The sequence below is a fragment of the Megascapheus bottae genome, chromosome 2 (genome assembly GCF_031878675.1).
Source record: "Megascapheus bottae isolate mThoBot1 chromosome 2, mThoBot2.hap1, whole genome shotgun sequence".
Classification (NCBI taxonomy): domain Eukaryota; kingdom Metazoa; phylum Chordata; class Mammalia; order Rodentia; family Geomyidae; genus Megascapheus; species Megascapheus bottae.
The window spans coordinates 93,834,225-93,855,728 of record NC_143510.1 but is presented as its reverse complement, the minus strand read 5'-3'; the positions used below and the strand labels follow the sequence as shown (position 1 = coordinate 93,855,728).

General features: G+C 59.8%; 1 protein-coding gene across 3 annotated transcripts in view; it reads right to left on the bottom strand.

The window, feature by feature from the left end:
• Positions 1-13,478: 13,478 nt before the first annotated feature.
• Positions 13,479-21,504, bottom strand: part of Prr5 (proline rich 5) — a 31,214-nt gene continuing 23,188 nt past the window's right edge. For 2 of the 3 annotated variants that reach the window (XM_090328875.1, XM_090328873.1), the window contains 5 exons: positions 19,815-19,872; positions 16,833-16,924; positions 16,429-16,569; positions 15,497-15,632; positions 13,479-14,908 (listed from right to left, as the gene is read on the bottom strand). In XM_090328875.1, coding sequence (XP_090185001.1) covers positions 14,439-14,908; positions 15,497-15,632; positions 16,429-16,569; positions 16,833-16,924; positions 19,815-19,872 — 897 coding nt within the window. In that variant the 3' untranslated portion in view covers positions 13,479-14,438. The remainder of the gene's footprint in view (positions 14,909-15,496; positions 15,633-16,428; positions 16,570-16,832; positions 16,925-19,814; positions 19,873-21,504) is intronic. The other variant, XM_090328874.1, reaches the window with a different exon arrangement.

The following is a 21,504-nucleotide window of genomic DNA, read 5'->3' as shown; positions in this document are numbered from 1 at the left end:
GGGGTGAGAGAAGGCCGCCTGTCCCCACAGCGCCACAGGGCAGGACAGGGGCTGGCTGGGCTGGCAGTACTCAGCGCCTGGCTGGACCCAGAAAATCTTCCCTACCATCATCTCCACGGGGTGTCCTAGCGATGGTGATAAACCTCAGTCCCCCAGCTCATTCTGGCTGCCATTCCTAATAGTCCAGGCAGAAACCTTTGATCTACCAGGGCCGTTTGGGCATCTCTGACCTCATTCTCAGGCCAGACAGAATCATCCGTAGAGACAGCCAGCTATGGGCAGTAGACAAGAGGCCCACAGGACTGTCCTGTCCCTAGGAAATGATTGTGAGGCTCTTGTGCAGAAAAGGCTGCTCCCCCCCCTCGGGGTCTTACAGGAACATGGGGCGGGAGACACTGACTGCACCCAGCAGAGATGAGGAATTCAAATGACAAGCTACAGCCTGAGACAGGAGATGCCACCACACACACCAGGACTGAAGATTCACTCATAGCCAAGAATACTATTAAACCCTGGTAAAGAATAAGTACAGGGGGCCCGGGAGTTTGGCCTAGCGGTTAAAGTGCTTGCCTAGCATGCACAAAGACCAGGGTTCGATCCCTCGGTATCCCACATACACAACCAAGCCGGAAGTGGCAGAGACGAGACTGCAACAAGCGACAGAGAGCGAAAGCAAGCAAGCGGAGCCCAACCGAGTGGTGGCCGGAGCGAGCGGGGCCCGAGCGAGCGGGGCCGGAGCCAGCGGGGCCGGAGCCAGCGGGGCCGGAGCCAGCGGGGCCAGAAAGAGAAGGGGGCCAAAAAAAAAAAAAAAGAATAAGTACAGAAAAAACAAAGAAAGCAAAAGAATAAAAAATAAACAAAGAAAGCAAAAACCCAACAGCTAACATCAGATGAGACAGTGAAAGTTAGAAACTTCTGAACAGTGACCCCTCTTGCCACCTCTATCCAAGGCCCCAGGCACTACCATGAGAAAAAGAAATAAGGAAAAACCAGGACAAAACATTACTGATAGACTACATAACAGTTAAGTAGAAAAAGCCCAAGGAGGGCCGGGAGTTTAGCCTGGTGGTTGAGTGCTTGCCTAGCATGCATGAAGACCTGGATTCAATTCCTCGGTACCACATACATAGTAAAAAGCTAGAAATGGTGCTGTGGCTCAAGTGGTAGAGCTCTAGCCTTGAGAAAGCCCAAGGACAGGGCCCAGGCCCTGAGTTCAAGGCCCAGGATTGGCCAAAAAAAAAAAAAAGAAAGAAAGAAAAAGCCCAAGGAATCCATAAAGAAGTTCCTCAAACCAATAAACAAGGTGAGAAAAAAACATTAAGAAATGTCAGACGTGGTGGTAAACACCTGTAATCTCTGCTCTTGACAGGCCTGATTCAGGAAGATCTCAAGTTCAAGACCAGTCTGGGTTACCTAGCAGACTAAGTCTCAAAACCAAACCGACAAATAAATGACTAGATGTGCAAGCAAATAAGTAAGTTAAAAGGTTAGGAAAAAATAATCCATAAGCATGGATTGTGGATTTGGGATGCAAATTAGCAATATGCAACACCCTAGGTTTGATCCTTAGCACTTAAAAAAAAATCAGCTGTACTTCTGTGAGCAATGAACAAAGTGGAAATTTAAACTTAGAAAACTATTAATCCTGGTACCAAAAATTAGAAAACACTGGGGATAAAGTAAGAATATTCACACCTATAATCTTAGCTACTCAGCAGGCTGAGATTTGAGAATCGAGGTTCGAAGCCAACCCAGGCAGGAAAGCCTGCAGATCTCAGCCTCCTGAATGGCTAGGACTATAGGTGTGAGCCACGGTGCCCATGGTGTCCTGGAAGCGCGGTGCCAGCTGAGGTATACAGCTGTGGGAATGGGAGAGTCTACAGGCCTTCTCACAGCACGGGCTCAGTTCCAACAAGGGATTCAGGAAAAGATCTGGGGTGGACAGGATGCTGGTGGGGCCAGGGTTGGCTCTATCCAGGGCCCGCCTGCTCTGCAAAGGTAAACACCCACCTTGGTGACAGCCACACCCCCACAAACCTAGCAAACCTAGCAGGGTGACCATGGGACAAGTGGCCCCCGGAATGAGAAAGCTGTGAGTGATGCTGCTTCGAAGGTTTAACCTGGATCTAAGCCTCCAGAGCTAATGCTGCACCTGCAGGAAAACACCCCGGGCTTCCCAAAAGGCAGCACCAGCTGAGAGGACCAAAACACGCTGGGATGAGAGGCCTGCTGGACAGTGGGCCTGGATGCAATTAAAAAAAAAAAAGGTAAGGGGGGCCAGGCCTGGTGGCTCAGGCCTTTAATCCCCGCTGCTCTGGAGACAGACATGAGCTCGATCTCCGATGCTAGCCCAGACAGAAAGGTAGAGAGACCCCATCTCAGCTGATGGGTTGGGGGTGGTGCCCAGGTCTGTGGTTCCAGCTACTCCAGAAGCTTAGGTCAGAGACCTGAGGTCCATTTCCAACCCAGGCAAAAAGGTGGGATCCTGTCTGAAAAATAAAGCCAAGGGGCCAGGGCATGGCTCAACCCGAGGCTCTGAGTTCAACCCCCAGAACCCCCAGTAATAAATGAATAAATGAAGGAAGGCAGCTGTTTTAGAGGGAAAGAAGCCAAAGAGGGCTAGGTGTGGCTGTGTACACTGTAACCTTAGCACTTGGAGGCAGAGGCAGGAGGATCATAAATCCAAGGCCGGCTCAGGCCTCAAAAAGTAAGAGATGAGGAGCCGGGAGTTTGGCCTAGTGGTAGAGTGCTTGCCTAGCATGCACGAAGATCCAGGTTCAATTCCTCGGCACCACATACATAGAAAGAAGCCAGAAGTGGTGCTGAGGCTCAAGTGGTAGAGCTCTAGCCTTGAGAAAGTCCAAGGACAGTGCTCAGGCCCTGAGTTCAAGCCCAGGACTAGCCAAATAAAGGAGAGAGCTGAAAAGAAACCAAAGGCTGGCGGCGTGGGCAGAGTCACACAGCGGTCACGGCACAGGGCCACTCAGGCCAAGGTTCACTGCTCAGCCTGGTCCCTTGCACCTTGGCACAGAGCCAGGACTAGTTATGCCCACCAGTTGTCCACTGCAGCAGCGGTGCCAAACTGGCCTGTCCCCCCAGCCCCAGGAGTCGTTGAGGTCACCCCCGGCAGAGAAGGCCGGTCACCATGGGCTGCCAGGCCCTGTGACTCCCTGCCCAGCGCCAAGCTCCCACCACCCCAAGCCCCAGCCATCTGCTCTCAGGCTGGACATGGTGGCGTGGCTGTGGCCCTGTCCAGATGGCGAGAAGAGCACAAAGCCATCCGCTGCTGGCCAGCCAGGGTCCCGCGGTGGGAGGCCAGGCAGGGGCTCACAACTGTCCCAGCCACAGCCTCTAGGGCCTCCAGCCTGGGGTGGGTTCTGCTGTCACCTGACACTGGGGTGGGGAGGGTATGAGGACAGCCACGGCCCTGGAACAACCTCAGGATCACATTCACCCTCCTGGCAGGGGCAGGACAGTGAGCAGGGCTGGGGGGCCCACGGCTTCGGCTGGGCTGGCTCTTGGGACCTCTCCATCCAGGCCTCCCTCCTGGTGGTCTGGCCCCGGTGGGGAGAGCAGGGCCTCTTGCCAACAGGGTCTCAGGAGAAGGCCCCCCATCTCACCCCTCCAAACACGCGGGGCCTGGCAGGGGAAACGGGGCGCTGTCCAGGCTGGGACCCTATGCCCACACCCTAGGGCAACAGATCTGCCTTCTGTGAACCAGTCCCCTTCCCAAAACGCGGGGCTCCGTGGAACTTTCTCGCTGCTGTCCCTTGCAGCGAGCTGCCTGAAACCCAGCCTGGCGCTGTCCCTGAGCTTGTTTGGCTCAAGGGTAGAACTGTACTATGAGCCACAGCTCCACCTATGGCTTTTTGGTGGTTAAAGAGTCTCTTAGACTCCGGCCTGGGCTGGCTTTGAACCTGGATCCTCGGATCTCAGCCTTCTGTGTAGCCAGGATTACAGGCCCCAGCTACTGGCACCTGGCTAAGATTTTTTTTTTAATCCTACCACAGTGCCATGTGCCAGTTTACCCTGTCCACCCCTTGGGGTGTGGTTGCCAGTCCCCCTTTCCTGTCAGGCTGGCCCCGCCCCACCACGCTCTCGTGCCTGTGCTCAGGGCTCGGGCCAGCCTTCATCTCATGATCCTCCAGCTCAGGTGTCTCCCCTGAGCCTCACAGGACAGAGGCGGGCCACCAAAAGTGAAAGAACTCGACTCCGTAAACACACCTGTCACCTCAGCCTGCTTCCTCCCTCCCTGCCCCCTCCCACCCCCCCTTCATCAGGGTCCAGAACCAGATCCCCAGCCTGCTTTGCTAGTATGCAAATCAGCCAACTGTTCTATTTCTATTTCTAATTCATAGCAAAACGGCCTGTTGTTGTAAAATGGATTCGCCCATTCCACAAACAGACCCCAGCAATTATCCTAAGCTGTGGCCACTAATGAACACTTATGAACACTCACGCACCTGGGCCGATTCGCTGGGGGTCCCGTTGGCTGAGTGGTGGGGAGTGGGGCGGGCACACAGTGGCCGTGTAAGGCTCCCGCTCGGAGCTGGGCACCTGGCAAAGGGCTGGGGGGGCGGGGCCTGGAGGAAGGGCTCCCTGGCCACACTCACCCTGGCACCAGTGCTGACCCCCACCTGTGGAGGTCAGGGCGGGCGGGTGGGACCTCAGGGCCCTGGCCTCAATTTCCCTTCTCAGCTAAGCCACAGGTGGCTTCTGGGTAAAGGACCAGGAGCCACGGGAGCCTGGGTGGACCCTGGTGGAGACTCCATGAGGGAAATGTGGCTGATTCCGGGCAATCTGGGGGATAATTGCCCCTTACCTCTGCCAGCCGGTGCCCACAGCCCCAGGAGCCCCTGGCTTCTTGCTGACATCATGTCAGCATGTCTTGTGGGCCACCTAGGCCACAAGAGACCAGAATCAAGACTGAGGACTCAGGACAGGCCCTGGAGGCATGCCTGTGATCCCGGCGAGCGGGGGCAGACAAATCCAAGAGACTCCTGTACTGAATCAACCAGCAAAAGCCGGAAGTGGTGATGTGGCTCAAGAGGGAGAGCCAGCCTTGAACGGAAAAGCCAGGCAAGAGCAGGAGGTCCCGAGTTCAAGCCCCGGTACCAGCACACACACATGCACACGCACACACACACACACACACACACACACGCACACACACACACATTGGGGGTTGCTGCCCCTGCCTCTGCTCTGGGTACACAGAACTCTTCAACCTCCCCAGTGTCCTGTGGCCCTGACCAAGGACGTCCAGGGGCCCAGGGCAGGCTGTAGCCGCCCACTGCACCCCCTTCCCATCCCCCTACTGCCCATGGCTGGTGCCAGGAGTATGCCTGTTGCTGTCTTCCAAGTCCTTTGTGAGCTCAAGTCCTATTTCCTAGCCACAGGACTGGCTGGGGTCATGTAGCCCACGAAGCACCAGGAGAAGTGTTGCCCCATTCTCCCTGACTCCCCGAGGACTGTGTCCCCTGGGTCTGAAGATGAGGCCTGCATGGCTGGAGCCACCTCTGTCTTCATGAGGGCCCTGGTGATGAGGGGGATGTCCAAACCCTGATCAAGTCACACCTGATCTCCACTCTTTTCCACTACACAAGCCAATATATGACCCGGCTTATGGTTCCATTCAGAGCTAGCTCATCTCCAGCACATGTGCCCCTGCACCCTGACATGGGAGCTGTGTGGAGCTCAGGTCTTTCTGATCCAGGTGCTCAGCTAGCTCGTGGTGAGGGCTGTGAGGAGGAGCCTGGGGAGAGGATGAGAAGGCAGATGGAGCATGACAGAGCCCCCGGCTTGCAGTCTACCAGCCCCCAGGGCCGCCTGCCTGCCTGCTCACCTGTCTACTTGGTGTCTTCACCATGCACCCCTTCCATCCTCGCTCAGAGCTGGGGGCTATGAGACTGGCCCTCCACATCCCCGGGAAGTCAAAGCCCAACCTGCACACCCCTGAGCCAGACCTCGGGCACAGATCCCCAGCTCCACCTCTGCCATGCCAGTGCCACATCCCTCCTGCCACTAAGGCTTCCATATTTATTCCACCTTGGAATGAAGTTCAAAACCCTTGCAAGCACACCAGGCTGCTTCTGCCTCGGGGCCTTTGCACAGGCTTCCCTTCCACCTGGCAGCACAACCCTGAACCAGGTGAATGTGCTGCAGTTTGTGCACCACCACTGGCTGAAGTCTAATTTGTAACCCAGTCTGAACCACAATCTACTTCCTCATTGGCCTTGGAAACTAAGTGGAGCCCATGAAGAGTTTCCACCCACCCCCATAAACCATGCCTAGACCTGGTAACAACTGAGCCAGTGAAGATTCCTGTCCACACAGCCTCCGTGAGAGTGCTGCGGGGCACACAGGCTGTGGAAGCCACTGGGCCCCCAGTTCAGAGGCTCTGTGTCCCCCCCCACCCTGCCGCTCCACCTCATAACCCTGAACCCCGCCCCAGCCCGGGGCAGGCACAGGTGAGCAGCTCTGATGGGGAAGGGGTCCCTGTCCACCTGAATGCTTGGCCTTCAACCCACTGACTACCTACATGCCAGGTACACCTTAATAAATAGAAGGGAGATCTTTACGTGTCCATTACACCTTCATAATACCTTAATAACAGAAGGGAGATCTGTGTGTGTGTGTGTGTAAATAGAGATTGCCTGGTAACTGTTGGGGAAGATAGAGGAGGGTGGTGAGGGATGGGACAGGGAGGGAGAAGGAGGGATGAGGGAGGATGGGGGAGGATGGGGGAGGGATGGAGAAGGGAGGGAGACCAAGGCAGAGGCAGGTGGAAGCCAGGACTGACCAAGCCTGACTGCAGGGACCTCAAGATCTGCCCCAGCCCCCACTCTGTTTGAGAATCTGGAATTCTTTATGGATTAGAATAAAAAGGAATAAACAAAACCTTCCACATAAAACGCAGGGAGTCGGAGCAGAGCAGCCCCCCCTGCTTTAGAGATGGGGTGAAGGGTCTCGGCTGAGCAACGACAGCGCCCCGACCCTCTCAGGCTGCCCCTCCCCAGTTTCCCGAGCTTCCTTTTGTTTTATGGGCAGGTGGGGGAGGGAGGGAGCCGATCGGTGAATTTCTGGAATCCTGACTCGCCCGACCAGTTCCTGGAGTCACCAGGCCCCAGCCCACCAGCCTGAAGTTCTTATCTTGCATGGAAGGCAAGGACAGCTTGGCCTGTCCTTCAGAGAAATGTAACTTAGCACTAATGAAAGCGCTGAATTCTCTCCCTGGGGGACAGGAAGGGACACCCCCACCAGTCTCACGGAGGACACCAGGCACAGGGCAGCCACAACGCTCTCCGTCAGGGTCACCCGGCCTTCCCAGATGGTCACCTCCCCTACGTGATTCCAGCCGCCTCCCCACTGGAGACGGGAGGCAGTGAGGACCCGGGGGTCACAGGGAACCCCACCTCGCATGCATTCTCAAGGTCCACGGCATCACTTGCGAGGTTCCCGGCCGATGGCCCCCCCTCCCCCCGCTCCTGTCACACAGTGGACACTGGCAGTCCCTGTGCCCTGGGCTGGAGTGAACCAACGCCATCCTGGCCGCCGGCGTTCCGTCCAGCGAGTCCCCAGGCCTGCCTCAGTGCTCCGAGCCTCACTACCCCGTGGGCCTGGGCGGGGGCGTCCCTCGCCTGCCCACGCCAGCCGTCAGCCGCCCAGGGTCGTCCCCGCTGCCCACTTCCTCCAGGAAGCCCGCTGGGCGCCTGCCTTCCGGAGGGGACCGGACGGGGGCGGGGGGGGAGCGGGCGCCCACCGGTCGGGCCCCCCGCCCCCCTCCCCGTCCCCCCCCGTCCTCCCCTCCCCGTCCCCGCCGGGGACCGCGCAGGAGCGCGCACCTGAGGCCGGCACGGCGCGGAGGGAGCTCCGCTCGGGCTCTCACCTGGACAGCGCCACTCGAATCCCAGAGCCTCAGCCCTCAGCGCCCGCGGCCAAGGTCCAGGCCCCACCCGGCGGGCCGGCGGGGCCAGGCGGGGCCCGGGGGCGGCCCCTCCCCGGGGCGGGGCGGGCGCGCCCGGCCCGGCTTGGGGCCGAGAAGCGGGGGGCCAGCGCGGGGCTGGGGGGGCTCGGGGCCCCGTGCCGGTCCATGCACCCCGGCTCGGGCCTCGGTTTTCCCATCTGCGACACGGGATCGCCGCCACCTGCCTCCCTGCTCGGGGCGCGGAACCGGGGGCTCTCGGCGCCGCGGGGAGACGCGGTGGGGAAGGGCGCGCGGCGGCCGGGGGCCGAGGGGGACGGAGGGGGACGGGGGCCGCGCCCCTGTGCCCCACAGCCTCTCGGGGCCCGCGCGGCCCGGGGCCCCAGCGCGCTCCGGCCCGGTCCACCCCATGCACCTGGACGCCCGCGGCTCACCTGGCCCCGCCCACCGCGGGGCCCGCCCACCACAGGCCACGCCCACTGCCGGCCACGCCCCCTCGGCCAACGCGCGCCTCTGCGGATCCCGGGTCCCGGAGTCCCGGGTCGCGGAGGGCCGGGAGGACGCGGCCTGGGAGCTCGCGCCCTGTCCGCTCCCGGGGTCCCCCGCTCTCCTCGACGCCCGGCTTCCCCGACATTCTAGGGGAAGAGACTTCCTAAAGCCGTGTCCCCAAAGCGCCTCCCGGGCCGGGGTCCCCGCCGGCCCTGCGCGTCCCTGCGCCCCGGACACCGCCGTCCGCACTCCCCGGCCCGCCTGGGGCCTGGCCGCCTCTCGGCGCCCCGCCTTCCCGTCTCCTTCCTGTGCCAGGCCTGGCCAAACCCCTGGGGCCCCCCGGGCCCCCCGCCCGAGCGTGCGTGGTCCCTGCACACGCCAGGGCTTGAACTCAGGGCCGTCCACCCTCACTCAGCGTCCCCGACCCCCAAAGCTAGTGCTCTGCCCCGTGAGCCACACTGCAACCTGCAGCTTCTTGCTACTTAGGTGCAGATGAGTCGGCCCAGGCCGGCTTTGAACCTGGTCCTGCTGTTCTCAGTCTCCCAAGTAGCTGGGATTGCAGTGCGTGCTCTGGGTGCCTCGTGTGTTAAGGGCTGAGTTTGTACATAGATAAGACAAACAGCTTCCAGGGCCCGGAGTTTGGCCTCGTGGAAGAGTGCTCACCTAGCATACATAAAGCCCTGGATTTGGTTCCTCCCCACCACAAACACAGAAAAAGACAGAAGTGGTGCTGAGGCTCAAGTGGTAGAGCTCTAGCCTTGAGAAAGCCCAAGGACAGAGCTCAGGCCCTGAGCCCAAGGCCCAGGACTGGCAGGCTTGTGTGTGTGTGTGTGTGTGTGTGTGTGTGTGTGTGTGTGTGTGAGAGAGAGAGAGAGAGAGAGAGAGAGAGAGAGAGAGAGAGAGAGAGAGAGAGAGAGAGAGAGAGGAACAGCTTCCAGCCCATCTACAGCTGGCAACTCAGAATTAAGAAATTGGATGGAGGGGGTTGGCAGCCTGGCTCAGGTGATAGGGCACCAGTCAGTCAATGAGTAAAAGTGTCAGATACTGAGTTTGAGTCACAGTCTCTGACAAGAAAGAACTAGGCAGGTAGCTGGGGCTGAAATCTAGTGGCACAACAAACACTTGTCCCGTTACCGGCCAGGCTCTGGGGTAGATCTCCAGCAAAATCACAAGAAAAGTCGCAAAGAGAACCATGTTAGTGGTACCTCCTTTTTCTTTTGTTTTATCAAAATCTCATGCACATTTTCCAGCCATAATTTGGTGAGATTAAATACAGAGAATAAAGCAATGGAGGTGGGGGATTGTGACACATGGCATGCAAGTGTGTTTGCTGTTCATAAGAAGAGGAAAACGGTGGTGAAGGAAGAGAAGGTGAACCTCAGGCTGGCCTCCTGTAGTTCCTTCTTCTTGTAGTTCCTTCTGCGTCTCCCCAGTGCTATCTAATCATCCATCCAGCCCTTACTCATTTCCTTTTATTGTGCAACAAAACTCCTTGCATTTCAAGTGTCTTGCAATTGAAAAGGAAGAATAATCTCAGGGAATGGAGGGAGGACGTCTGCACGGCATTATTCGCACTTTTATTAAATTTGCTCTGGCAAATGTTTATGAAGTGGGAGAGTCGCTTTTCCCCCAAGCCACAAATTCCACCTTAATAAGTGAGCTGGGGAGGGAGGTAGTGGGGAGGACAGGAAGAAAGGAAGAAACCCGGAGACTGGGACTTTCCATCCGGAGTCCCTGGTCCACCCTCTGTCCCAGCGAACCCGGTGGCCTTGAGACTGACTAAGCCATGAGTCAGTGCCCCTGGCTGAGCCCTGGTGGGGCTGCAGGTGGGCCGAGCCAGCTGACAGTCCTGCACCCCTCCTCCGTGTCCTGGGCCCGCTTACAGCAGGCGGCGGGGGGGGGGGGGGGGGAGGGGGGAGAGGAGGGAGGGGGAAAAGGGGGTCACACTTCCATCGCTTCTGAGTCCTCTGGTTGAAAACGGAGGGTCCTGTTCGTCCCCACCCCACTTCTCGCAGGCCCTCACTGGTGGTGGGGACGCCCCCCTTACAAGCGGCGGCGTGCCTCAAGGCAGCCAATCAGATTACCCAGGCTCCTTCGTGCCCAGCGTGGGGACAGTGACAACCCCCACTGTGGAAGCACCTCTGGGGCGGAGGCGTGGGGGAGGCTTCAGGATTTGGGACGTAACCAGTATTATTTATCGCTGGGAGCTGTGGTGAGCTGGGTCCAGCGAAACTCCAGCCGTAGTAAGGGCGGAGCCGCACGAGGGCGGAGCTTCCGGTGGGGGCGGAGCCTACTGGGAGGGCGGAGCCTCATGCGAGTGGAGCCTTCCTATGAGGGTGGAGCCTACTGTGAGGGCGGAGCCTCATGTGAGTGGAGCCTTCCTTTGGGGGTGGAGCCTACTGGGAGGGCGGAGCCTCATGTGAGTGGAGCCTTCCTGTGGGGGTGGAGCCTACTGGAAGGGCGGAGCCTCATGCGAGTGGAGCCTTCCTGTTGGGGTGGAGCCTCGCGAGGGCGGATCCTACTGTGAGGGCGGAGCCTCATGTGAGTGGAGCCTTCTTGTGGGGGTGGAGCCTACTGTGAGGGCGGAGCCTCGTGTGAGTGGAGCCTTCCTGTGGGGGTGGAGCCTACAGTGAGGGCGGAGCCTCATGCGAGTGGAGCCTTCCTGTGGGGGTGGAGCCTCGCGAGGGCGGAGCGTCCAATGGGGTGGAGCCTCGTGTGGGGCGGAGCCTTCCCGTGGGTGGCGTATCTTTATAGCGTGGGTCCTCCCGTGGGCGGGACCCGCTGTGAGGTGGGGCCTCTTTGTGCACGGGAGGGGGGCTGAAAAGGTGGGGGCCCCCCTGTGTGTGGGCTGCAGTCGGTCCGCTTTCCCCTCAGGCCCTCTCCCTGTGAAGGAAGGGTGCTCTGGGAAACGGTTCTGGGAAGTCCCTCCACCCTCAACACCCCAACACGGCTGAGCCAGAGAAAACAGACACGTCGGAGAGCGGCGCTGAGCTCGTCATCACGTTCATCAACTAGGCGTACAAGCGTCATTGGTGATGAGGGCACTGTCACCTCAGGGTCGGGACCCCTCAGGCCCTGTCTGCTCTGGCAGGATCTGTCGGAGATAATCCCCAGCCCTGCGCCACACAGGGTCACAGTGCACTGTACCGAGTCTGGAAGGGAGGGTGACCACCACACTGGCTGTGCCCCCAAGGGGCAGCTGTGAGGTAGATATCCCAGGTCGGTCTTCCCCAGCCTCTGGCTGAGGACTGCTAAAGTCACAGGCATCTATCTATCTCCCAAGTCTAGCTGTGGCTCTGCATGCTGCACCTGTATGCGGGTCAGCCCCAGAGGTGCAGGTGGCCAAGAAGGGTCTCCTCCTGGTAACTGGCCCTGCTCCCCCACCCCCCACCAGGGAGTGAGGATGGCTTCCCCAGGTCCTGTGGGCCTGGACCTCTGGGTCTTGGTGCTGGCTGGGCCCGTGGATCCTCCTCCACCCCCACAGACTTGCTTCCTTCACAGTGGGGCCTACGGGAGCTGGGGATGGCTCACTGCCTCCTCCCAGAGGCAGGCAGGGAAAACTGCACGGAGAATGGCCTCTCACGCATGCATATTTGCATGCTTACATGCATGAAGTGCACACACACTCAGGATAACATTATTACCAGGAGACCAACAGTGAGCCAAGCTGGGGTTTTCTAACATGCCACGGTGGGGGCAGGGCTCATGAGAGGAGGCCCACGGCCACCTTCCTCTGCTTCTGGGGTGGGCTGGGGTCTTGCTGACTGAGGGAAGGGTGGGTCCATCACCAATGTGACCCAAGCCAAGTCCCTGTGTGAAAGACCCTGACCCATGCACTGCATCTGGAGATGGAGCCTTGTGGAAGAAGGTAAGGTAAAATGATGTGGTTACCGGGGGGTGGGGGGTCACAGGACAGGTTTCTTAGATGCCAGAGCCTTTCCTGTCCATCTTGTGGCTGACCACAAGGACCTGACTGGGCCCCCACCATTCTGGCCTTGCTCCTGCACCTCCAGCCTTTGGGTCACAGGAAGGCAGGCTTGGTGTCCCCTCTGGTCTGTGTCCCTGTCCCAGCTGCATCTGCGGGCAGAGGGGAATAGCACCTGTGGTCACTGCACTCACAGGCCCAGGCAGTGCCACTGAGACCCGTGGACCTTCCACCACTGCACAGGACACCCGAAGGACAGCTGTCTTTCTGGGGCTGTGTGAGCAGGAGTGTACATACAGGACTGTGTCTGGATGTGCTAGGTGGATGTGTGTAGGGAGTATGGGTGAAGAACCCAGACCTCAGTCAATGGCCTCATGTCACAGCTGGGACAGGACAGGAGTGTAACCTCTCAGCAATGGCTCAGGGAGCAGGAGGCCCATCTTTTCCCTCTCCTGTGGGGTGGCAGGGGGCTGAGCCATGGAACTCAGCTGTGATGTGTGTCAGAGCAGCTGCCGGGCCAGGCGTAAGGATGGAGGTTCACATCTGCCCAGGCACAGGAGCCAGGGTGGGAGGCAAGCTGCACACGTGCCTGGCGTGGGCCGTGTTCCTGAGAATAACCTTCAATGCCAGGCCACCAACCCCGTCTCGAGCCTGGCCCACACTGGGAGCATGGGACAACAGTGCAGACTGGGGTGCTTCATGTCAGTCTCTTGGCCGGGCCAGCATGAGCCTGGCTGCAGGAGGCCAGGTGTGGAACCTCTACAGCGGCTGGCCAGACAGGGCCAGTAGGCCAAGGGCCCAGGAAGAGATGGCTGCAGGAAAGCTGGGCAGGCATGCGTGGACATGGGGTGGGATGGAGGAGACAGACCTGCCCTGAGAGATGGACTCTCCCTTTTCCCATTGGACTGGGGCTCAGAGAACCCTGTGAGGTGGGCAGGAATAAAGCTCAGGTCAGAGAACTCAGAGGAAAGGTGATGGCACTACTGAACCCGCTCACCTCAGACTGAAAGTCATCTTACACCCTTGAAGCGTCAGGACTTCCCCAGGAGTCCAGAGCACAGAGCAAGCCAAACAAGCCCCCCCCTCCCCCCGCTGTCACTGCAGAGGGCCTCCGAGGCAATGTGCATTCACAGCCATCTCCCCGTTCTTCCAACAGTACATCTTTTTTTTATTTATCTTTATGTGTCAGAACTGGGATTTGAACTCAGGGCCTGGGCACTGTTCCTTAACTTTTCTGCTCAAGGCTAGTGCTCCACCTCTGAGCCATAGTGCCAAAACTCTCCTTGCCTGGGCTGGCTTCAAACTGAGATCCTCAGATCTCAGCCTCTCTGGTAGTTAGGGTCCAGGCGGGGGCCACTGGCACCAAACTCTTCAACAGATTTTGTTCCCAGCTAATGGTGCTATACTGCTCACTTCCTTTCCCACTCAGAGCCCTGCTGGTGGACGAATGAGATGAGGTGGGCATCAGAGACCCCACAGTTCCTGTGACTTGTGCTTTTGGCTTCCCTCTTGCTTCCATCCATCCCAGTAGTTGGGCCACCATCTGCGCCCCACTGGTCCTCAGACTTCCTTTCAATGTTTTTTGGGCCCTTCCATCAGGATGGGACAGAGAAACTGGATCAGAAAGCAAGCCTCGCTGAGGTAATGGGTAGGTGGCGCCAGGCGTGTGCCCCTGCAAGAGGGGAACCCCCAAATAAGGTCTCCGAGGGCTAGATGTCAGAAGGATTGGGGGGCAGGGTAGAAGAGCTGCATTCTACTTTCTCTGTCCCCAAGTCCAGGCTGCCCAGGCCTGCTGTGGGGAGACCCCTCTCCCTCTGGGTGGAGCCTGTGGGTGTGGTAGAATCCACCAGATTCACATTTTCCTGGGTAGGTGTGGACACTGAGGGCTGGGGCAGGTGGGTGAAGGGCAGGATTCCTGTCCAATCCCACAGGCCAAGTGCAGGGGAAGTGGGCGGGTCTTCTAGCAGCCTAGAGAATATAAAGTGATGGAGGAGTGACCAAGGGCTGGGGCGAGCAGGGGTGCGATGGAGTAAAAAAGTCTTGCACACGCGCACGCGCACACACACACATGAACAGGTGAGTAAAAATGCCAGGCCAGCCTCACACAACGCTCTGCCGGTCACCAGCCCCCTCGAAATCAGATGTCCCTGAGCTTCCCCCACGGCCAAAGTCAATGAAAATCCCTTCAGAATCTGAGTCCGCTGACTCTAGGATCCGGTCCACCAGAGTCTCAGGGCTGGAGGTGGGTGGGGAGCCCCCGCGGGCTGGGGCCGGCTCAGGCGGCTGGGCCAGGGGGTAGAGTCTGCTGGGGCAGGGCCCTGTGGGGGGTGTCAGGGAGGACCGGAAGGACCCTCCGGGGCCCTGGCCAGGCACATCGCTGAAGCCCTGGGGCTCCGGGCAGGAGGTCATCTCGGAGACGGAGTGCCTACGGATGCTGCCGCCCGCCGCCGCGCCCTCCGCCTCGTGCTCAGCCACAGGGTTCAGCAGCGGGGTGTTGTAGCTCTTGGAGCGGACGACCGGGTTCTTGGCCAGGGCGTCCCCAGGGCGGGACCGGGGCACAAGGCGCTTCTCTGCGGGGAGAAGCAAGGGTCACGCAGGAGCCCGGCCAAGGCCACCAGCCACGTGGCCTGTGCGCCCGACCAGCATGTGTGGTACCTGCCAGGCCCAGGCCGGTGCAGGCCCCTCCACCCCGACCTCCACCAGCCTCCCGGACAGGCAGCAGGGCATCAAGTCAGTGCGATTCTAGGCAGCACTCCGAAGGCTGTGTATTACCTAAGCCCGCTTGTGTGCCTCCATTTCTCCATCTGCTGAGCTCTGAGCTCAAGACAAGGGAGCTGCAGGCAAGCCTCGCAGTCCACTGCCTGGGGGCCTCTGGCTGCATTGGGGAGGAGGCAGAAGCCAGGACCCTCCCATCATGTTTCAGGCCTCCACTAGGGACACCTTGCAGTTTCCAGCAGTGACCACTAGGTGGCAGGGCTGGGTCCCACTGCCTGGCTGAGACATACCAGTGGGTAGGTTAACACCAACAGGGGCTGCCAGATTGGGGGGGAGAAAGGGCCGGCACCCCCGACACACTAGGGTGTCCAAGTTAGCCCAGGCAGGATCAGGACAGGTGTGCTGCATGGCTGGGCTTGATTCCGCACGGGACCCACGCCTACCCAGGATGCAGGAGTGAGTGAAGGTGTCCTCGCTGGAGTAGAGGCCATAGGCACCCAGGTAGGGCGACACCACCTTCTGGATGAGCGTCTCCAGGCGCAGGTAGTCCTCGGTCACACCCCTGGACTCATGTACCCCCTGGAAGGCAGGGCGGGGAAGCATCACAACCCCGTCCGGGCAGCCTGTCCTCTCCTCTCTTGGCACAGCACCACGGTGGCTTCCTTGGCCCCACAGTGTGGTCATTGTGCCTGCACCTTGACAGGATGCTCCAGTGGAAAAGGGCGCTGTGGCTAGGGAAGGCTGGGCCTCCCAGTGTCCACCCTCGAGTCTGGAGGAGTCCCTGTCACCCAGGCCCTTGCACCCAGAAGGGCAGGCAGGGAAGCTGACTGGGGTCGGGCCAGCCACCATCAAGGGTCAACGACTGACCCACTCTCTGGCCTCGCTCTCCTCCCACAGGCTGCCCTCTGGGATGGGTGCCACCCTAGCCTCCCTTTGTGGGGGAGAGGGGATGGAACAACCAGGCTTCTTCCTGGTTTATTCCAGCTGGGCCTGTGCTGTCAGGGTCGCCTCTGTTCACCACCCCAGCAGCAGACTGATCTGCTTCCGGCCTGGCGCCCTGACAGGGCTGGGAGTTAGGAGGTGCAGATGCGGTGCAGGCCAGCTGGCTTCCGGGGCCAGGCAGTGACCAGGTCTCGCAGGAAAGGAGATCCGCCACCCAAGGGCATGGGAAGGGCTGGGCTGGGAGGCTGCCCAGAGAATGAGAGTCCCCCGAGCCCAGCTTGGGCACGGGCTGGGGGGCTCCATGCGGCCCCTGGTGACAGCAGGATGCAGGCCCCCTCGGTGTGGGCTATCTCCGCTCTGCCAAAGTAGCTGGGTGCCCAGGGCCCTATCCGCCCTTCCCCGGGCTCTGCTGCGGGGCCCGGCCTTGTCCCACCTGCAGCACGAGCAGCATCTGCACAATGGCGGGGGGCACGCGGGCGCGGGCACGGGCGAGAGCGTCCTCCAGCCGCACGCTGAGGGCGATGGCGTCCCGGAAATGCAGCAGGGCCAGCTGGCGCACTGATGGCTCCTTGCCCTGCAGACACAGAGCCGTGTTCTGCCACACCCTGCTACTTGTGACCTCCCCTCCCCTCTGCCTCCAATCCTGCTCGTGGACCTCCCAGATCTCCCCGGATGACCTGCCCCAAGGGGAGGCCGACTGTCCCTTGGGGGAGCTGGCCTTACCTGCATCTCACAGGTGAGGAGCCAGGGGATGCCAGGCTCTGTGGCCCATAAAGGGTGGCATGGCCGGGCATTGCCACGGCTGCCAGGCCCTGGGCTCTCCTCCCTGTCACTCACCTGCACAGGATAGAAGATGGCCTGCAGCGTGGGCAGCACGTCACTGAAGAAGAAGTCCCAGGTCTCTGCCAGTGAGTCCAGCAGCTTCTGTCCTGTGGGCGCAGAGCGGTCATGGCTCATCCAGACAGGCACCAGACCTTCTCACCCAGGACCAACGGCCGAGGTGGGTGGTGCCTGCCAGGGCCACTCTGGGCCTCCAGCTCCCTCCACGTCACGTGGGGAGGGGACGGGCCCTGGCTGCCAGTGTGCGGCTAGTCCAGGCCCAGAGGCCATCAGTACAGGTTATCTTTTAGCTGCTGGTACTGGGGGAATTAAACTTGGCCTCAAGGTCTTGTTTTACTTTTTGCCTCAAGGCTAGCATTCTACCACTTGAGCCCCAGCTCCATTTCCGGCTTTTTGCTAGTAAACTAGAGCTAAAAGTCTTACAAACTTTCCTGTCTAGGCTGGCGCTGAGCCTCAATTCTCAGATCTCAGCCCGCTAAGAAGTTGGGGCTACAGATGTGAGGCACTGGTGCCCAGCCTCTCAGCAAGGGTCATATGCAGGCACATGCCAGCTGCCAGGTCCTGTCCCTCTGCCTCAGGTGTGCCCCCGCCCACCGTCCCGCACAGGCTAAGGGATTGGCCCACTCACTTCTCGTGCCATCTGACCCATGCTTACAGAGGAACTGCTTTGTGCCAGCCTGAGGCTGGGCACGAAGGACAGAGCAGCCCCACACAGAACGGCCATGGGAGATAAGGGTGGTGGACTGTCCTCCAGGGTGAACTACAGGTTGGGGGTCCTCTCCCTCTTGGGGCCGGGACCGCCCCTCCACGCTGACAGTGGGAGGCCTGGGAAACCCTGCAAGAGCAGCACCAGAGCCCAGGCGTGCATGGTCAGCACAAGGGCTTCCTGGAGTCGGGGTGGCTGGGCTGGGCTGGAGCCATGAGGGGCCTGTGGCTGCGTGGAAATCCCCAAAGCAGCTCCGTGGAAAGCGGCGTGGGACAAGCTGCGCACCTGGCAGCTGCGGGCTGGGGTGTGAAGGCCCTGCACGTGTGCCAGCCTGTGCTGCAGGAGGAACCCTGTGGTTGGGTCTGAGAAAGCAGAGGCCCAGTGCTGGTCAGCCTGGCTGGAAGCACACACAGCCCCGCACTGTTACCATGGAAACCACCAGGGCTGGGGCCCAGCTCTCCTCTGGTGGAGCCCAGAGGCCCCCTCCAGCCTGGCCATCCCACTCAGGGAGGCTGCCCTCCAGCCCTGAGGGGCCGCCTGCAGACACAGTCCCTTCAGCCCCTCTGCTGCAGGAAGAAGGGTGGCCTTGGGCGCTGGCCAGGACAGGTGGGCGCAGGCCGCTCTCCAGCCCTTGGGGGGGATGGGCTCTGGGAAGCAGATATTAGACAGAGTCGGGGGCGGTGCCAGGCTGTGCTCGCTGTAGGACCCCCTTGGTCCCCCCCACCCCAGCTGGAGTGCCCTGGCGCTGAGCATGCCCTCCTGTGAGCCCTCGGGCTCTGGCTGGTAGAGGAGGCCTGGGCCACGGTAGCACTACGCGGGTAGAGGCCATGGAGGGGACATGGTGGCAGAGCACAGGGGGAGCAGGTATGCCAAGGCTGCAGAGCATGGGGTGGGGTCACGTGATCACACCAGATTCAGCTCCCTGGGGAGCAGTCAAGGCAGACCCCAGGCCTGAATGCAGATCGCAGCACCCTCGGACGTGAGCTGGAGCTGGTTCCCAGGAATCGCTGCCCCGCTTAGCCAGGGTGCCCTCCACCCTCAGGGGCCTTGACTGCCAGCTCACAGCCAGTGCAGGTACTGCGTGTCACATGTCTCCCACTAGCAGTCCGGGGTGGCAGGGAGCGGTGACTCTGGGACAGGGTGGCCATGGCTGCTGTGTATCACTGCATGGGGCTACGAGGGTTCTGGACAGATGACTTCCCACGCAGACCCGATCTATCCCCAGACAGGGGCCACTGCACCCTCTGACCCACATCTGAGTCCCCAGCTGGGAGTCCCTGAGGCAGAGCCCGGCATCTGCCACATTCCTGGGTCCCCAACGCCCTCTGCCACACAGCAAGCCCAACCTCCAGTGCTAGGACAGACACAGAGGCCGCAAACCCGCCATGCTGTGGCTAGCTGAGAAGGCCCGGAGCTTTCCAGGGCTGTCCCCTATGCCACCTACTGGGCAGGCTGGCTGCACCCAAGCTGGAAGACACGGCACTGTGGGCAGGCCTCTGCCAGGCCACACAAAGCCACCGTTCTCCCGGCCTGGCTCCCGTGGGCCAGCATGGGTGGGAGGCAAGGCCCCGCGGGAATGTGCCAACTCAGCGCGTGCAGGCCGCTCAGGTGTGGAATGCACCGCCTCGAGGGTCACCTCCTCCACATGCGGGCTGCTGCCCACTGCCGTGCTCTCGCCTACCCCTGGCTCCTGCTGGGCCAGCCCCATCGGACAGTGGACAGAACTGGGTGACAGACAGGGTGCAACGCTCAGTTCCCATGGGGCCGGCGAGCCTCCGGGCCTCAGTCTTCCCCTGCATGGAATGGGCCAGCACCATCACCCAGGAAGGCCTGGAGGAGGCCCTGGTCTGGTGGGGTGACAAGCTGGCTGCCCGGGCACTGGGCTCTGCCACGCCACGGCAGGTGATGCAGACTAGATCAATAGTTTCTCACCATCCTCTCGCCTGCACCAGGTGAGCCAGGAGAGGAAAGTCACTCAGCAATCGCTCACAGAGCCTGAAGCTCAGGGCTTGGGGCAGGGAGGACTGGTGTCTGGGGCCACACGGAGGACCAGTGAGCAGAGCCTCTGGTCCCGGGAGGAGACCAGCTTGGCCCATCCCCTGAGGTGCTCGGGCACCTGGCAGGTCAAGGCCCTTTGCGCCCTGTGAGACCTCGGGGCCTCAGGAGGGCTGGGCTAGGAGCCCTGGAGTCACAGACCTGGGTTTAAATCCTGCTCTGCAGTCCCCACTCGGTACTGAGGACAGGCTCAGCCCGGCCCAGCCCGGGCCACTCACCCTCGTAGAAACGGATCTTGTCTCTCAGGATCACCATGCCTTTCGTCAGCAGCTGGTTCTGGAAAAAACACAGGTGTCACCCCGAAGGTCACCTGACCCAGAGGACCTCAAGAGCCCACCAACAATGCTGAGTGTCTGTGCTCACGCCTGTAACCCTAGCTACTCAGGAGGCTAAGGTCCTGGCTTGAATCAGCTTATGCAGAAAACTTTGTGAGACTCTTATCTCATTACTCAGCAAAAAGCTGAAAGTGAAGCTGTAAGAAAGCTAAGGGACAGTGCCCACGCCCTGAGTTCCAGCTCCAGAACCAGCACGAAAACCAAAGCCCCCCAGGAAGTGGCTGAGATCCGGAAGGCCAGTGGCTCAGAGGCCTGAACCATGCTGGAGGTGGACGCAGAGTCCTTCAAAAGATGGGCCAGGCACCAGGCTGAGCGGGGCAGGCAGTGCTATGCACACAGTGGCAGGGAAAGGACCCGAAGCCAGAAAGCCTGTCTTGCCAGCCGCCAACATGTGGGGATGGTGCGGATGGGGGCAGCGCAGGCAGGCTGAGACCCCAGGACTTCTGGGCGAGTTACACCAGCCAGGGCTGGTAATGACACACGGGTCCACCGTGGAGGCATGGGCAATCAAACGTGGCACAAGGCCTACACCTGGCTGAAACGAGTGAGGGGGAAATGTCCAGGGCAGGCAGATGAAATCCAGGCCAGGGAGAGGCCCTATGTCACCAGATGAACAGGGAACAAGTTGGGGTGGGGAGGGCTGCTAAAACGGGTGCATGGTTTGGAACAGGAATGTTCTGAAACGGAAAATACTTGCATAGCTCTGCAAACACACCACAAACCACCGACTCACATGATTTAAATGGGTGGGTGATGTACAATGTCTTAATACTCCAAGCTGTGAAGAATCCAAGCTAGCTGGATAGGGGGGGCTCCCGCCTATAACTCTACCTACTCAAGATCTGACTGTCTTGGGTTGAGACCTGAGGATCTTGGTTCAAAGCCAGGCTGGGTAGAAAAGCCCCTAAGACTCTTATCATATCTAATAAATTACTCAGAAAAAGCTGGAATTGGTGCTGTGGCGCAAGTGCTAGCCTTAAGCATAAGAGGCGCAGGGACAAAGCCCAGGCCCTGAGTTCAAGTTCCAGGACTGTTTTAAAAATGATAACTAGGCCGGGAGTTTGGCCTAGTGGTTAAAGTGCTTGCCTAGCATGCATGAAGACCCGGGTTCGATTCCTCGGTACCACATACATAGAAAAAAGCCAGAAGTGGTGCTGAGGCTCAAGTAGTAGAGCTCTAGCCTTGAGAAAGTCCAAGGACAGTGCTCAGGCCCTGAGCTCAAGCCCAGAACTGGCAAAAAAAAAAAAAGAAAAAAAAATGATAACTAAAAAAAAAAAGAATCCCAAGCTGGGTGTGGAGACGCATATCAATAGTCCCAGCACTCAGGAGGGTGGCTGAGGTGGGAAGACCATGATTTCAAGGCCAGCATAAACTTCAGAAAGGGATACTATTTCAAAAGTTCAAATCTTGCCAGGCACTGGTGGCTCACGCCTATAGTCCTATTCAGGAAGGTGAGATCTGAGGACTGTGGTTCAAAGCCAGTCTTCACAGAAAAGTCTGAGACTGACTCCATCTCAAAAAGGGAGCTGAAATCACGACTCAAATGATAGGGTGCCAGCCAAGCAAGCAAGAC